The sequence below is a fragment of the Schistocerca piceifrons genome, chromosome 3 (genome assembly GCF_021461385.2).
Source record: "Schistocerca piceifrons isolate TAMUIC-IGC-003096 chromosome 3, iqSchPice1.1, whole genome shotgun sequence".
NCBI lineage: Eukaryota > Metazoa > Arthropoda > Insecta > Orthoptera > Acrididae > Schistocerca > Schistocerca piceifrons.
Genome location: NC_060140.1, coordinates 835,407,505 through 835,425,589, shown reverse-complemented (window position 1 = coordinate 835,425,589; position 18,085 = coordinate 835,407,505). Strand labels below are relative to the sequence as shown.

Sequence of the window (18,085 nt, the reverse complement as noted above, 5' to 3'; positions counted from 1 at the left end):
GGAGCATTGCAGTGGGTGTAGAAATGTATGTGTTGATGGTTCAACACCTGCTGCTGAGGACTGGACTGGTGGCATCACGCCATTGTATCATTTTCCATTGTCAGAAAACAACCAACACCTCAGACTGCTGCGGGCACACAAACACAGTCATTGGTGTGTTGAGAAGCAAAGTTTAGTGTTTTCAGATGAGTTCCCCTTTAACTTGCCCTACAGTGATGGCAGCATATGTAGTAAATGCTACCATGGTGACAGCTATCTGGCAGACTGCATTGTTGAGTGGCGTAGCTGACAAATGTCAAGCGTGAGGATTTGGGGTGCCATTGGCTGTAACATATGATCCTGTCTTCTAAGTACTGAGTACCCTCTACCAGCAACCTCTATATCATAGATGTTTTAGAGCCTGAAGCAATGTCCCTCCTGCAAGCAGATCCACATGAGATATTTCAAGAGGACAAAGTCTGGCCACAAGGCCACCTGTGGTGGGGAATGTGCAAACCTCCTTCGAAGACTGACATGTATGAATGATTCCCTGGCCTGCACATGCATTTAAGAAGTCATCCGTCAAACCTGTATGGGATCCTTTTGCAACTAGTGTCGCTGCTTTATGGATGCTCCTACAAGGCACATGGCAGTTGCCCCTGCAGCGTATCCACGCACTCTGATTCAGTGCCACATCTAGAAGCTCTGAGTAAATCATATGGCAGCTTCACACCAAACTGAATAGTGCAGGATGGCCGCCACCTTGTCCGTGTGCCCATAACTGACAAAATAGCTTCATCCATAGCATTGTGTACTTCTAATCATTAGAATATTGCCATGTTGCTAATGGTCGTAGAATAAAATTCATTGTAATCACATGTCTCCTCCTTGGTGTTGTAATTTTCGTGTGTGTGTGTGGGGGGGGGGGGGGGGGGGGAGGAGAGAGAGAGAGAGAGAGAGAGAGAGAGAGAGAGAGAGAGAGAGAGAGAGAGAAAACACTGTTATTCATAAATTATTTACGCTTTCCCTGAGTCCGAGAAAGATTGTTGTATTGAATTGGGAACATCTATCACAAACTGCCTCCAAATATCAGAAAGACAATAGGAAAAATGCATACCAAGAACTTAAAATATATTTGATCAGCTAGAACCATGAATGGTATTTATACTAACAATAACAATAATAATAATAATAAACTGTCCTAAGGAAGATAAAATTTGTGGTTTAGTGTAAATAGTTCCACATATTATAAAATGACATGGAAGGGAGGCAGTAATAGATAAGGAATGAGAGAGGATTGGCACTTATATCTTAAATCATTGAATCTGTACACTGAGCAAGCAGTAAATGAAATAGGAGAAATTTGGGGAAGGAATTAAAGTTCAGAGTGTAGAAATAAAAATTTTAATGTAGGCAAGGAGTTATAATTCTGTCACAGATGGCAAAGGACTTTGAATGCCAGGTGAATAAAATGATTAGCATCTTGAAAAAAAGGCTATAACTTGAAAGGCTATAACTTGAACATCAACAAAGATAAGGCAAAGATAATGAAGTGCTTCTGAATTGAATAACGTGATACTGATGAAACTAGATCAGGAAATGAGACATTAAATGTAGTATATAACTTTTCCCATTTGGAAAGCAGAATAACAGGTGGTACAAACTGCAGTCTGAAAATAACATTCCTGAAAAAGAGAATGTAAATTTATATGTACAGAATATAAACTTAAATGTAAGAAAGCATTTTCTGAAAGTATTGGTTGAGAACCTGGAGTAGTCTTATATGAAATTGAGATGTGAACAATAATAAGTGGTACAGACAAGAAGATAACAAAAGCTTCTAAAATGTGATGCTATAGAAGAACATTGAAGATGAGATGAGTTTACCAAGCAACTAATGAAGAGATACTGAACTGAACTGATGAGTACTGAAAATTGAGATATGGCCCAACTTGAATAAAAGTTGACGGGATTCATCCTGAAACATTATGGAATATTTAGTATGATAACGCCGACAAGTGTGGTGAGTGAAAACTGCAGAGGGAGAATGACATTTGATCACACTAATTAGGCTGAAGTGGATGTAGTTTGGAGTAGCTGTGCAAAAATAAAGAGGCTTGCACAGGATAGACTAGCACAGAGAGCTCCTTAAAACTGGTCTTCACACTGAATATCGCAACATAAACACATCATCTTGCTCTTTTGAACACATACAATTTTCAACATAAAGCTCATAATTCTAAAATTTTATGTTTAACACGCAATAATGATTTATTGTGAGAAGTATCTGTATGAATTTGTATAAAATTGATATACATATCCAGTATCTTTTCTGTTTTCAGGGACTTGGCGGAATAGTTCAGTTTCCAAAGGGTTATTTAAAAAGAGCTTATGAATTGGTGAGGATAAATGGTGGCGTATGCATTGCAGATGAAGTAAGTAACACTTTTCAAGTTGTAAGATATAAAATAAAGAACTCACCATCAATAAGCCCTAGTTCTTTAAACTACAGTCATGTTTCTCTGATACACACTTTCCAAACCCTACAAAGTTGCTTCGTTAACTGTGGAAAAGTTGAAACCAGACGCACTGTGACCTCTAATACAGAACTGCATGGTGTTACCACGCACATTCCTCTGGGAATTTATGCCAGAATCTGAAAGAATATGAGTATCTTCCCTGTGCACAATATTGCCATGGAGATACAGAATCATGTTCTGAATGGACAAGAATATTATCATTTTTGATCAATAAAAGTCAGCACTTACTGCCAAGAGCATTATTCTGTGAAATTCTTCTGCATTACAATATGACACAGTCAACAACTCAGAAGAATTTTGTAATCCAAATGGACATTAAATCTTGTGAACAAATGGGAGTATATTTAAACTGAATTGCATGCTGACTGGAGAACATGTTTATACAGGGCATTGAAGTTTTGTGGGATAAAAACATACTTTATGTTGACAACAAGAGCCCAGAATCACTTATAATTCTCAAATATTAAATTGCAAATACTGGTAATAGCTGTGAATTGAACTTGCACATCACCAACCTCTTACTGTCATGACACACTGGTTGACAAACAGGCTGTAGCAAAATTGTTGAACAGTGACTCTCAGTACATTGATAGGTAAAGGACAGAATGTTAATCGCCACCCACATCAAGGTGGTTTTGGCTAACAATCACACCGGAAAAAGGCTGCTAGATATTATTAGTTATCAGAGTAAGGCCTTCAGTAGACATAAACAAAACAAAGCACAAGTTTAACACTCTCTCTTTCTCACACAGCTAAAGGAGGGAAATATAACTGGAGTAAGTGGTACAAGGGGGACAAGCCTTGTGTAGGTATGTTGGAAGGATATGTGCCATAGGGCAAGAGGTTGGGAACACAGATGGAATAGGCCCCCCAGGGGGCTCATCAGTCCTTGGTGAGTCCATGCTTGGCTACCACAGAGCCCAGCCTTTGCAGCACTTTTCCCATCTGGGCTGCATGTCTATCCTGCTGCTATTCTTTTTTCCCCATCCTTTGGGGAACATGTCTGGAATATTTTTAGGAATGTATCCTGAATTTTCAGCAGCCTCGTGACAGAATAGCCCCTCCCCTGTTTTTTCTTTCTTCATTTCCCTTCTCCTATCCTTCCTCTGCTTCAGCATTTGAGGTACCATCTTGTCTCTTCTTCTTTCTTGTATGCTCCTGAAGGCCGGCCCATGCATCTGACGTGTAACAGGTGACTGGGTAATGCGTAATTCCCAACCCCAAGTCGATGGGTTGGATTCGCACATACCCCCTGGTACAGGCCAGGCCCAGGGAGGTGTGATTGCCTGAGCTGTTACCTTTCCAAATTGCCAACTGGTCACCTCTTTTAGGTGTTCAGGAGGTGTGAACAATCACCAAGGCAGGTGATCCCCACTCTTAGAGGGAAGGGGGGGGGGGGGAGGGGGTGGCACTTGGAAGGAGCATGCCAATGGAGATGCTGGCAATCATGGGGGATTTTCTCACAATGAGCCAGTCATCATCTTCTCAGTCTACATCTACGAGACATAAATGGAATGAGGCTTACGACACAAAGGCCCTCCCAGCTGCACCTTGGTTCCGTGTTTTTCATGTACTGAAGGCAGTCAGTCCTTTCCTATGGTTCATCCTTTTATTATGCAGAAAGGTGTTGATGCATCTGCCAGCCCTGTGAAATTCTGCTCTCATTCATACAGTGGCATTTTGCTTTTGAAGACTTACTTGTGTCTGTCAAGCACAGCTGCTTGCAGCTTCACTCCTCCACGGCTATTCCATTCATGTCGAGTACCACCAAACCCTGAATTCTTCATGTGGTGTTATTTACACTAGGTTGCTCAATAGTCTGACCAGGGCAGAAATTCAAACTTACCTCTCTGATCAGAGTGTCACTGCAGTCCATCAGGTGACGAAGAAGGCAGATGCATCCTTAGTGCCCACACACACTCTTTTTCCCACTTTTGATAGAGTAGTGCTTCTATCAAAGATTGAAGCAGGCATGAAGTCATCATAGTCTGACTGTACATTCCAAACATAATGTGATGCTACCAGTGTCGTTGTTACAACCACACTCAAATGTGCTTTCGACACCTGTTCAAATGTGTAACCTCTGGTAGGGATGTTCACAAGGGCAGTTTCTCACCTCTTTCTCCCTCCTCCATCAATTGCAATGGCGACCATGCAGCCTCCTCCAGAGAATGTCCCACATATCTTGATAAGTGGGCCATCCAGGAGATCTGGGTGAAGGAAAAGTGCCTTACCCTGTCACTCTCAAGTTGTTGGTTAGTCAGAACCCTGTGTTTTACCAACCAGCACTTACAGTACTGTTCTTACTACATCTCGCCCCATGAAGGACATGGCCACAAAGATTTGCAAGCTCAAATTCAGCAACATGGTTGTAAAGTTGCCCAGTGTCACGGTTGCATCCCTGTCTCCTCCAGCTATGCAACAAGCCACCAAATTTTTGCCTCACACAGCGAAATCACCTGCTAAACAACTAGGAGGTCGGACAGGACAGAAAGAATACCCATGTGAAGACTTTTTATGACCCTCCAGCCAACAAACATCTGAATCTTCATTTGCTAACTGCAAAGGCTCCAAGAAATCAAGCAAAGGCAAACGGTCTTCCACTTCACCGAATTTGAGATCCTATTCAACAGCATCGCCACATGCTACCCTCCCCTGGCCGACCTCCTTGTTGCCGGTGAACCACAATTTTTCTGCCCTGAACAACACAGGCCAACCGAGGGAGGATGCTGACAACGCTTTAGATCTCATTGAGCAGGATCCTTCAACCTCTGCGCCCTGTAGTAGAGAGTCTTCAAAGGCTGTCGCTCAGCAGCTGCTGAGGTGAGACCCCTTTATTTTTTCCCTCCTCCCCTTTCTCTGTCATGATTCTCCTCCAGTGGGGTGTTCTCAGCCTTAAATCCAACAAGGAGTAGTTATGGCTGCTCTTGAAATCACAGAATCCACTTATTCTCTGCCTCCAGGAAACAAAATTGTGTCCTTACGACCACTTTGATATCTTACACTTCTTACCAGTCTGCTTTGTCCCCCCCCCCCCCCCCCCCCCCACCCCCCTCCTCCCTCCCAAGCACAGCATTCCATCTCATGGAGGAGTCACACTGCTCATCCAGGATGGCGTTTATAGTCAAACCATCTCACTGACCACCCAGCTGCAAGCTGTTGCAGTCAGCATTTTCCTTCCTCACTTCACCTTTTCTCTTTGTACCATTCACATCGCTCCGTCATTCGGTGTCACCAGGGTAGATTTTCTCCGGCTTATTAGACAATAATACAGGAGCACCCATGTTCCTTTCAGACTCCACTCACACCTATTCCCACTTGGACCTATCCTTCTGCAATGCCCAGCTTGCCCATCACCGTGAATGGTCCATTCTCTCTGACACATACTTGAGTGGCCATTTCCCATGTGCTATCTGTTTGATGACTCGTACCCCACCTGCATGCACTCCCAAATGGCAGCTTACTAAGGCTGACTGGAGGCTTGACTTCTCCCTGTGACCTACAAAAAACTACTTTTTCCCAGTTGTGATGACCAGACATAATACCTTAAAAATGTTATCCTTACCACCACAGAATGTTCTGTTCCTTGCTTTTCATCTTTACTGTGCCGTATCCCAGTCCCTTGGTGGACTGAAGCATGCCACAATGCATTTTGTGCACAGAGACATGCTCTCCATATTTTTAATCATCATCCTACTGTGACTAAATTCATTTACTATGAACAGCTGTGTGCTCAGTGTCACAACAGTTGAGTGCACAGTGTCATCGCATTCTTTAGGATAGCAAAAACACTAGCTGAATTTTGTTTACTAGTTCTTGTATCAGTTCCATGCCCTCTTCAGTCATGTGGGTCCACCTACAATGACTCTCTGGGACCAAGGTCCATTCCCCAATTTCCAGTACGACCATAGTAAAAGTTGTCATAGTGGACTCTACTGCTATCTTCAACACCATGGGCCACTATTTCGTGGAGATTTTGAGGTCCCCCCACTGTCACCCTGCCTTCCTCCATTGGAAACAAGTTGAGGAGGCTCAAGCAATACCCTTCTCTTCTCAGAATCATGAGTGCTACAATGTTGCTTTTACTACAAGAGAGCTAGATAGGCTCTCACTTCATCCCAATCCTCTGCTCCAAAGCAGACGATGTTCACATGCAGATATTGCAGCACATTTCTCTTGCAGGCAAGCACTTTCTCCTTCATATGTACAATAGCATCCGGGCAGAAGACACGTTTCCCAGATGCTGGCTTGAAGCCCAGTAAGGGTAAACACCTTCCTTCTACTATCACCATATTTCGCTCACCAGCTGTTTCCAAGGTGATGGAACGTATGATTCATGCCGAGGTGGTATGGTGGCTTGAGTCTTGCAATTTAATAACACTGCACTGTGTGAATTTTGAGTGTGCCATTCTGCAGTTTACCATGTCATGAATGGTTTTCTGTGGAAATAAGAGACTGTGGCCATGTTTTTTTGATCTGGAGAAAGCATACAACTCCTGCTGGGGGACTGGTATCCTCCATATTCTCTGCATCTGGGATTTCTGAGGCTGGCTGCCCTGTTTCCTTCAGGAATTTTTAAAAGAATGAGTTTTCAAGGTATGTGCAGCTTCTGCCTTCTTAGACACCTTTATCCAGGAAAACAGTGTGCCCCAGGGTTCTGTCCTGAGTGTCATCCCCTTTGCTATGACCATTAACCCTATTATGGCCTGTCTTCCACCAAGCATCTCCAGCTCCCTTTTTTGTGACGGTTTTGCAATCTATTCCAGATCTCCATGGACTTGTATTCTTTAGCAGCATCTTCAACATAGTCTCAATCACTTTACTTGTGGAGCACCGACAATGGCTTTAACCTTTCTAATCACAAAAACATTTGTATGACTTTCTGGCGGCACAATGGGTTTCTTCCAGTCTCTTCATATCTTGGGTCTATTGCTGAAACTACAAAATTCCCGGGGCTCATGCTCAAAATAAAATTTGCTAGGTCCTCCCATGTATCTTACATGGTTGCTTGCTGTAACTTGTCGCTCCATGTCACTTCTTGGGGAGTGAGTTGGACCACCCTCCTCAGTTTGTACTGATCCCTTGTCCGTTCAAAACTAGACTATGGGTGTTTTGTTTATGCATCTGCACATCCAACCATCTTACGCCATCTCAATACAATCTATTGTCATGGCACTGGTGCCTTTTATAGTAGCCCAGTTAAGGCTGTATGCAGAAGCTTCAAAACTTCCAGCCCAGTTAAGGCTGTACGCAGAAGCTGCAAAACTGCCACTGTTACACTGACACGATGTTCTCCTCAGTGAATACACCTACTGTTTGTCTGCCATGCCTGGTCACCCATCCTACGCCTCTTTCTTCAGTGACTCCTTTGACCTTCAGTATGGGGCACATCCCTCTTCTCTGTTACCTCCTGGATTTCACTTCCAACTATTGCTCCAGCAGCTTAACCTCATTTTACCTGCCACTTTCCTGATGGCGTGAACCCTTCACTACTTTGGCTTCTGTTGTGGCCTGTGTTCACCTTGGACTTCATTCACTTCCTAAGGACATTACTCCACATTTGCTTTATCCACGTAAGTTTCTCAACCTACAGATGGAGCTTCGCGATAGTACCTTTGTGTACACTGATGGCTCTTGGACTGACTGTGGTGTCGGGTGTGCCTTTGTCATTGGCACCGACCATTTTCAGTATTGGCTTCATGAACCCTGCTCCGTATTACAGTAGAGCTCTTCACCCTGTATCAGGCCACGCAGTACATCCAGCGACAAAGGCTTTTTGTTTTGCAGTCTGTCAGCAGATGGTGCCCGTTTGGCATCACCACTGATCTTTTCTATTCATGGGAACAAGCTCCTGGGTATTAAACCTCTCCCTGTCAGCAAATGGTGCCCGTTTGGCATCACCACTGATCTTTTCTATTCATGGGAACAAGCTCCTGGGTATTAAACCTCTCCCAGTGGCTTGGCTGATCTTCTCTCATCTTCTCTCACAATGAGAAGATCATTTTATCTAGGTTGCGCACTGAGCACTGTTGTTTTAGCCACTGTCATTTGTTAAGTGATGATCCCCTCCCACTTTGTGCTGATTGTCATCAACCTTTGATGGTTCACCATTTCCTGAGTGAATATCCCTTTTTTAACCACTTACATTCTAATTTATGTTTGCTGTCTGAGTTATCGGCCTCAGTGAGACCTTCAGCATATTGGGAAAGCTAGTGCCCATCAGTACAGATGCGATGAACACAGATGAGTAGACTGTGTGGTAGGGACTTCTTGTTGAGTAATAGGTGGCAGCTCCCAAAGTGGATTAAGAGTGCTTAGGATGGATTTCTCTATATGGCCCAGGAATAGGGTGGGTGGCCACTGCCACCAAATGAACAACATGGCACAACATCTGGTCAGTCCATGCTGGAAGTGGCCCAGTTTACCTCATTCAGCCTTTCTGCAAAAGCTCGTCTCTTTGCTCTTCCCCTCTACAGAGAATTTGACCTACAGAATTTTTCCAGTTTTTGAACCTGAAACTAATTAATTCGTTACAGTTCATTGCAAACACGTAGAGCTATTTGGCTCATTGCATCTGTAAGAATCCATGTGTAACACTTTAACAGTTAAGGCAGGTACCTAGAGTTATTTGAAATATCATCACAGTTTATGTGGTTGCAGTTACTAGTTGTTCCTAAAAACTAGGACTAGCCCTGAGAAGAAATACCAGAGATATGTGACCACACTTTCACTATAAATGCTTGATGCCCTTTCTGTGGTTCACTCACTGCTGCCTGCAGCACACTCCAAGATGCCTCACTGATGAGTCCATGACACACTTACAGCATAAATCTTTGACTTGTCCATTCATCACCTGTGTCAGAGCATCTTGTAGGAACAACAACAGTAATCTAGCTAACATTACGAACTTTCGTGCCCACCCTTTTCCATGTATTATCCTCTTCAACTCTGTACTTACACTTAATAACAAATCATTCTTCTTCTTTGTTGTACTTATCTCATCCTTCACAAGATATCCTAAAGGCCTATTACTCCCTATCACTATGTCATAAAAAATAAGCACACAAGTGCAGAAAGAAGAGATTAACATGAACTATTTAAAAAAGAAATAATCTGTGGTAAAATCACTACAGTAGCAATTATGATATAATGTCCAGAGAATAACTGCTTAAACCCTAAACTTCATCTCTCATCTTCAAGAAACCAAGTCAGTCTATTGTGCTTCACAAACCCTGAAATACTGCTAATGCGTTTATTTAACCAAAATCGCTTAACCAGCTACAACCTGTGTCCATTATACAACTCTATAATACTCAATAATTCTCTCTTCATTGTAATCCTCTGATATCCGGTAGGTTCTCCTATAGCACCCTACAGTGGTTCTAACATTTATTTTCTACTGCCATGCCCACTGTACCTCGAGCGACCACAAGTGGTATTACAGTGTCACCACAGCCAATGACCCATCTCACAGTCATAGTACCTAAGCACACATCACATAAATACAAAAAATCCAAACCTAAGATACTGCTGCAACACTGATCTATATTTTACTTTGTCAGCTGTGTACCACAGTTTACAACTATCTTATTAGAAAATAGAATAAGCAGGAGTGTGACACAAAAGTGGAAAGGAAGAGAAGAGCTCTGCACATCACTTGGGCATTCTCAGGATATCAAACCATTTACCTACAAGACTAGACACTTGGAGAACTCTTAAATTCCTAATTCAAATATCAACACTATTTACAACAAAGTACACTTACAGTCACCTACTACCTACATTGACCTAAACTATCTTGGTACTCACGACCTTCCTCATCTCAGCAGGGCATTCTTTCTACACTGCCTGGCGTAATGCTCTTTCTACCAGCATAGCATTTCGTGGGATTTGGTGCATAGAGCCATATAACCTGTTAGCTTAGATTGTGCATACACAACCATTGCCAATGGTTCATCCTTGGGCCTTCCCAGATAGCATAACTGAGTCCATACCTCTATACCTGACATAATGCAAAATAGGGCAGCAAGAAGAAGTCAAATCCAAAGAACAATGGATACAAGGACACACGAGCAGTTATAGAATGCACATGCTGCTATTTGCTTGTGGTGACAACCACCATAGTGCTTTTACAATCCCACTTCTGACACCAGAATATTGGAGTTGGGAGTGCAAGAGTTGGGTGGAAGAGCCATTCTTCTATTTGTTAGGAATGTGTTTAGCTTTCCAAACTGAGTGTTGTGGGTTTGATTGGTTGATGAGAGCTACAGAAGACCATCAGAGGAGTAAAGTGGCTGCAGCAAGATAGACCAGTGCACATGAGAACTCTTTATTGTTTCAACAAGCTCAAACAGCTGTAGGTACCTGTCCTCATCTGGTGTTGCAGCCTGCTATTGATCTACGGCATTTGCATTCTGCTGCATGGTCAAGCATCACTCTCACATTCCTTGATGGAGAAGCATTGTTCAGCAGTAGCTGTTAGACTCAGCACGGCACAAGTGTGGAATAACCTTCTGTAGTAAACATTCCACAGCAGTGCTGTGTTGAATACTGACACATTCGACTGGTGTTCTTGCGCTGCTAGTGAGGCGACAGAGTACACGACTTGCCAATTCGAACAATGACCAGTTTGACCAGATGGCCAGAATTTATACGCGCATTGTGATCACAATGGCACAACACTGAATCAGCGTATTGCCACAAGTGGCCCACAATAGGGCATTGAGCCCCTCTCCTAAACCTGTGCCTTTTACCCTGGCATGAAAGCAGCCCTGGGTTGGCATAAATAAGTGTTGAGAAGAATGGCATACCATTGTACATGTGTACAGCACAATTTGTAGTGAAGGTTTTAAAGGCTGATGACCTTGCTAACTTGACATGGAGTTTTGTCTTTTTGCCTGGTCTCATGTTCACGTATATTAAAGCTTTTATTTCTCTCTTTTAAATTCTTTCTCACATATTAACATGTTTGTAGAATAAGAATGCAGGGGAGCGGGTGGAAAGAAGACTTTTCAAAACAAGGCCCTGCAGGACTCTTGTTTGTCATGCATGGTGTGTTGCTCTTATAGCTATTTCTTGGCTCAATACAATGACTGAGCTAGCAGTCATGCTACTGCAAAATATAATCCCATACTGTAGAAGTGCAGAACTGGGCAAAGTAGGCCTACACAGTTCAAACAGTGTAGAAGCTTCCTCTGTGTGCAAGTAAATGTAGGCTGTAGCATACTCTCTTCAGTGGCACATTAGGTTTTGTTGTTTGTGTCTGCCATTTAAAATTATATTGAAGCCACATGCCTAAAAATTTTGTTTTTAGAGAAGCTTTAATCCACTGGAGTTTGCCACAGTGGTATTAGATGCTTCCTCCTTTAAATGGAAGCTGGGGTTGGGATGTTTAGGGGAAGGAGTCCAGAAAGTGAGGTCATCAGTCTCATCGGATTAGGGAAGGATGGGGAAGGAAGACGGCCATGCCCTTTCAAAGGAACCATCCCGGCATTTGCCTGGAGCGATTTAGGGAACTCACAGAAAACCTAAATCATGATGGCCGGACACGGGATTGAACCATTGTCCTCCTGAATGCAAGTCCAATGTGCCAGCCACTACGCCACCTTGCTCGGTAAACAGAAGTTGAAAATCAGAAATGTTGTGGATGTATTTATTGTCAGCTTATTTCCATCAAACCAGTCATTTAGCTGGTCTGCAGCTTTATTAATGCTAGCTTGGAGGCGAGGGGGAGTGGCTTTTTTCTTAACATAAATAAAAGTAACTACCACAATTATCAGTTTGAGTAGCTTAGTGCTTATCATAATTTGTTGCTACTATATTTTACGGAAGTAGCCAGGAGTGGTTGCTTGAATGAATAAATGGATGAACAAATGACCAAACTCTGCCTTTTTGAGAGACTACAGGTGTGGAGTGATCTGATGTTGGAGCAGTGTGTTTGCTGTGGGTGTCCTGGCTGTGGGGAAGGGAATGTTTTATGTGACTTCAATAAAATGATTCCTTTTATTCAGATAGCAACTAAACATTTAGTGGAAATATCTTTGCTCCAATACTTATTGAAGAAAATAGATAAACTATCTCCAAAGGAAAAATTTACATGTTAGTGATGTACTTAATATAATTGCAAAGTTATTAAATCAAGAGTGTATCTGTAGTAAACCACATGTCTTCTCAAAAACTAAATCACATTTAATTTGTAATACCTGTCTTTGTATTTTTCTCCAGGTACAGTCTGGATTTGGACGCACTGGAGAACATTTTTGGGGATTTGAAATGCATGGTGTGAAGCCTGACATTGTAACAATGGCAAGGGCAATTGGAAATGGTTTTCCAATGGCTGCTGTTGTAACAACACCTGAAATAGCTAAAACTATGGGACAGGTTTTGGACTTAAATACCTTCGGAGGAAATGCTCTTGGATCCGCTGTTGGACTTGCTGTTCTTAAAGTAAACATTTTCTTCATTTCTTTTCTTGTTTAATATTATTTTTTATAGTTACCCATATACAATGTGCCCATAATTACAGTACCAGTTTCAAAACTATGTAGAAAGAGAACCACTGCTCAGAATTTGGTAAATTTGAACAGAATATTATTGACACAGGGGGAAACTTCTTAGAACAAAAACAAGAGTTTTACCAATAGTTGATACTGTAAGTGTCTTAACATAAATGGAGTTGGCTACGAATGTCAATGAATAGCAATACAATGGCTGCGGTTTGAGTTGCACATTACACCATCCATACTGTTCAATGTGTGTGACTGCACAAATTCAGCAATCAACAGTTGTGATACTGCTAGCAAGGTCATACCACATCAGATGGGAAAAATCGTTTCTGGTTAATTCGTACTGAACTTGAATTAAGTGTACCTTACTAATACCAATTAGCTACATTTTACTATAGAACAAATTTGAAGCATGGTGGTGTTTCCATTTTTATCAAAGAAACAAATAGTTTGGAATATGAAGTTATAAATGTAAGTTTTTTATGTGTGGAAGCAGTTTTTGAAGTTTCAGCAATAATGATACCAAGTCAAAAACTAATAGCTGTATCAGTATACCACCCCCCCCCCCCCCCAATAGCAATATTTGCTAATATTAACATAGACATTATGTATAATTCCAAACATGTGAAGCACCCATTAGACATATTAAGATCATTAAATTTCTGCTGTCTAAATGACAAACCCACCAGGCTCACTGAACAAAATCTACAACTTTCAGCCAGATAAAACTTAATTTGATACTTTAAACCTTGGGATAGCAGATTATGCAGAGCTGTGGCTTAGGCACCCTCTAAGCAACAAGACAGACGGTTCAGCTGAACTAGGAAGAGTCATCATCCCAATCAGTAAACATAAATTAATCAGTTAAAAACCAATCTTAATCGCATACACTGGGATATGGTACTCACTAATGTTATGTTTACCACTGATTCAATACAGAAATTTTTAGAATTATTGGTAGAAAACCTTGACTCATATTGTCCTAAATATCACAAAAAACACACACAGCAGAACCAGAGTAATAAACCTCAAGAACTGGGAAACCGGTACACACCACACCTGCAGAAACTTATGGAAGAAATGATGGTGCCCTATGACAGATTGCAACAAACTGAATCTGAGAAGGAAAATTACACAGCAAGCAAGAAAAATGTATAGATCAGAAATTATTGCAGCCAAGACGAAAGCCAATAACAAATACATACTCAATTCGACAAATAAGTGTAAAGCAGCATGGAAAGTTATCAAAAAATAGATAAGCTGTGAAAATAAACACGACGACGTTCCAATTAAGCCAGACAATTTAAATGCACATTTCTGGCTCAAATAAAAATCTCACTGAAGATGCAAATAAAGTTATAGCTTTGCTTCCAGCTCTAGATAGTAAGCAACATGACAACTTATGCTGGACTTGTGTATCCTACAGACAGGTTAGCAAAGAAATTGCCAAACTTAGCAACTCAAAAGCTGAAGCTTTCTGTAAACTTTCGGGTAATCCAAAAAACAAATTGTGACAGTGCCACGACATTTACAGTACGCGCAAATGGTGATAGAGGCGCTCCGCAACTCTGCTGAGCGCGGGAGTGCCACCTAGCTACGAACGGCGCCGGCCGCACGTCACGGCACGGCAGTCGAATAAGAGATACTGAGTTGTTATCATGTAACCAGCTATTGTTTCTAAGTGAGTGTGTTTGAATATCCACGCAATTATTGGTGATTAAAGGTTATAACACTTTTTGGCGACGAGGATGGGATATTTTCATTGCGTTGTGGATTTGTGTGTTCGTGACGGGGCAGACATGGAACAGCTTATGCAAGCGCTCATTGAACAACAAACACAGCTGACGGCTGCTATTCAGGCACAACAAACACAGCTGACGGCTGCTATTCAGGCATTGTCGACGTCGCTTACTCATCATCTGTCTTCCTCTTCTCCGCCTCCATTCCCTCCTTACGACGAGGCCGCTGAAGACTGGGAGGATTATGAGAAGCGTTTGCGGCAACACTTCTTGGCTTTCGGCGTTGTCGACGGTCCTATGTGTAAGTCGTTATTTCTATCTTGGATTTCCCCATGGATCTATCAGCTGCTATCTCAATTAGCCCCTCTGCAGGAACCTGCCTCTCTGTCCTTCCAAGAAATGTGTGACTTATTGTCTAACTATTACCAAAAAAACACCCACATCGTTGCCGCCCGCGTGGCGTTCTACCAGTGTCGTAAACAGCCCCATCAATCTTACCGGGCTTGGGCGGCGGAACTACACGGTCTGAGTAGGAAATGTCAGTTTGTCACGGACACTCATCATGAGTCTTATGCTGATTCAATGGTTAGAGATGCTATTCTACGGCTTGCTCCGGATAAAGAAGTTCGGCAACGTGCCCTACAACTGCCAAACCCGTCATTGTCAGAAGTTCTAAGCATCGCTCAATCCTTTGAAGTGTCTCACGCTGCTGGCATGCAAATATACGCGTGGTTTGATGTAGGCGCTGTACAGTCAACTTTCGACACGGACAATGTGCCTGTTTCACAGGAGAACGAAGATGTGGCGGCGGTTCACTCCCGTAAACAACGTTGCATTGGGCCGCAACGCTCGCAGCGAAAACAGCAAGCACTGAAGCAGGTTCGTTCCGCACTTCCTTCTTGTCCACGTTGTTTCATACAGCATGACAGGGCCGCATGTCCAAAATGTTGGGCCACGTATAATTCTTGTAGGAAAAAAGGCCACATTGCTTCTGTGTGTCAGTCCCCTAAAGTTCCTGTCGACGAGGATGAGGCATCGGACATGGATGTTAACTATGTGCTTTCTCAAACAAATAAGTTGTTCGTTACTGTTCATGTTCTGGATAAAGACATTCACATGCAAGTGGACACTGGATCTGCAGTAACTCTCATTAATTCTCACACGTATTTGGAGTTGGGATCCCCTCCCTTGTCTCTAGTTACGCGAAATCTGAGAACTTATAATAAACAGAAAATTCCTATCATTGGCCAGTTTGATGCTTCCACTGCCTACAAGTCTGTTGTTAGGCCCCTCACGTTTTATGCGGTGGATCATGCGGGCACTGAAAACCTTGTTCAGGTTCTCCATTGATGATGATGTGCACCTCATATCTGAGGATATTCCGTATCAACAGCTGGATGGATTGTGTTCTGAATTTTCGTCCGTGTTCTCTGCTGGTCTGGGTCGTGCCAAGGATTTTGAAGCCCACATTACTCTTAAACCTACAGCTCGCCTTAAGTTTTTCCGGGCACGCCCTATTCCGGTGGTGTTGCGTGCACCTGTCAAGGCTGAGATAGACAGGTTGACAGCTTCAGGGATTCTCCTTCCTGTTACCTCCAGCGAATGGGCATCGCCCATTGTGGTGGTTTCTAAACCAAACGGGAGTCTGCAATTGTATGGTGATTTTAAAGCCACTGTCAATGCTCAGAGCCTCATTGACACTTATCCTCTTCCCCGTCCTGAGGAGTTATTTACCAAGCTCGCTGGGGGCCAGTTCTTTTCCAAACTTGACTTATCGGAGGCGTACCATCAGTTGCCATTGGATGCTTCTTCCAAGGAATTTCTCGTCATCAACACTCCTTGTGGGTTGTGTCAGTACCAGCGGTTACCATTTGGTGTCGCTAGCGTGCGGGCATTTTTCAGCAGTTTTTGGAACAGCTCACGGCTTCCTTTACCGGCTGCATAAACTATCTGGATGACATTGTTGTCACGGGGGCCTCCACTGCGGAGCACCTTCACAATTTGCGTTCCCTGTTTCAGGTTTTGCATTCGGCTGGGTTGAGGTGCAATCTGGACAAGTCACAGTTCTTCCAACCCTCCATTGTGTATCTTGGTTTCCAATTGTCATGTGAGGGTATACGTTCTCTACGTCAGCACGTTGCGGCCATTAATGCTCTACCCCGGCCGTCTATGTTCAAAGAACTTCAGGCGTTTCTAGGCAAGATTGCTTATTATCACAAATTCATTCCATCCGCAGCGGCGGTAGCTCATCCTCTGCATCAGCTGTTACGCAAAAACGTCCCTTTCTGTTGGTCTGATGAGTGTGAGCAGGCTTTTGTCTGCCTGAAGGCTCATTTGCAGTCGGCGCCTTGTCTTGCCACATTCCGTCCGGGTCAGCACTTGGTTCTGGCGACTGACACGTCACAGTATGGCCTAGGGGCTGTTCTCGCCCATCGGTATGAGGATGGGTTGGAACGACCCATCGCCTGTGCTTCTAAGACCCTCAACGATGCGCAACGGCATTACTCTCAAATTGAAAAGGAGGCGCTCGCTATCATTTATGCTCTAAAAAAGTTCAGCGTTTTTTTGTATGGTTCTAAGTTTCACCTCATCACCGGCCACAAGCCGCTGGTCTCTCTGTTCAGCCCATCGCCGTCGCTTCCGGATAAGGTAGCTCACCGCCTGCAACGTTGGGCCTTATACTTGTCTTGTTTTCACTAAGAGATTCACTGTCGCCCCACGGCCCAGCACGCCAACGCTGACGCATTGTCGCTGACCCGGTTTTCGATTGTGATGAACTACTCTGTTTCCACATTGATGAGGAAGAACGTTGTGCGGTCGAGGGTTTTCCACTTACAGGTTCGCAGGTCGCGGCGGCTACTGCGCAGGACCCGGTCCTGCATCAGGTTTTGTTCAACGGGGTTGGCCGGATAGGACCAAGGGCCGGGCATTGGATCCCCTTCGCAACTACCATGCCTTGCGCCTTTGTCTGTCTGTTCATGATGGTGTTGTTCTTCTGGCCATGGATGGCGCATCTCCACGGGTCATGGTCCCAGCCTCTCTTCGCAAAGATGTTCTCAAACTGTTGCATGAAGGCCATTGGGGTATTTCTCGGACTAAGCCCCTGGCCCGCAGGCACGTTTATTGGCCTGGTATTGATTCAGACATTGCCCACATGGTTGCTGCGTGTGGTCAGTGTGCTCCACAACTGGCTGCACCTCGTACAATGCCCTCTCCGTGGCCTGATCCGGCACAGCCATGGGAACGAGTGCACGCTGACTTTGCCGGCCCCTTCCTCGGTACTTATTGGCTACTGTTGATTGACGCCTTCTCGAAGTTTCCG

General features: G+C 43.5%; 1 protein-coding gene across 6 annotated transcripts in view; it reads left to right on the top strand.

Moving 5' to 3' along the window:
- The window catches only part of LOC124788095 (alanine--glyoxylate aminotransferase 2, mitochondrial-like), a 165,096-nt gene that overhangs the window by 114,978 nt on the left and 32,033 nt on the right, over positions 1 to 18,085 (top strand). For all 6 annotated transcript variants that reach the window (XM_047255201.1, XM_047255205.1, XM_047255202.1 and 3 more), the window contains exons 7-8: positions 2,322 to 2,414; positions 12,744 to 12,965. In XM_047255201.1, coding sequence (XP_047111157.1) covers positions 2,322 to 2,414; positions 12,744 to 12,965 — 315 coding nt within the window. The remainder of the gene's footprint in view (positions 1 to 2,321; positions 2,415 to 12,743; positions 12,966 to 18,085) is intronic.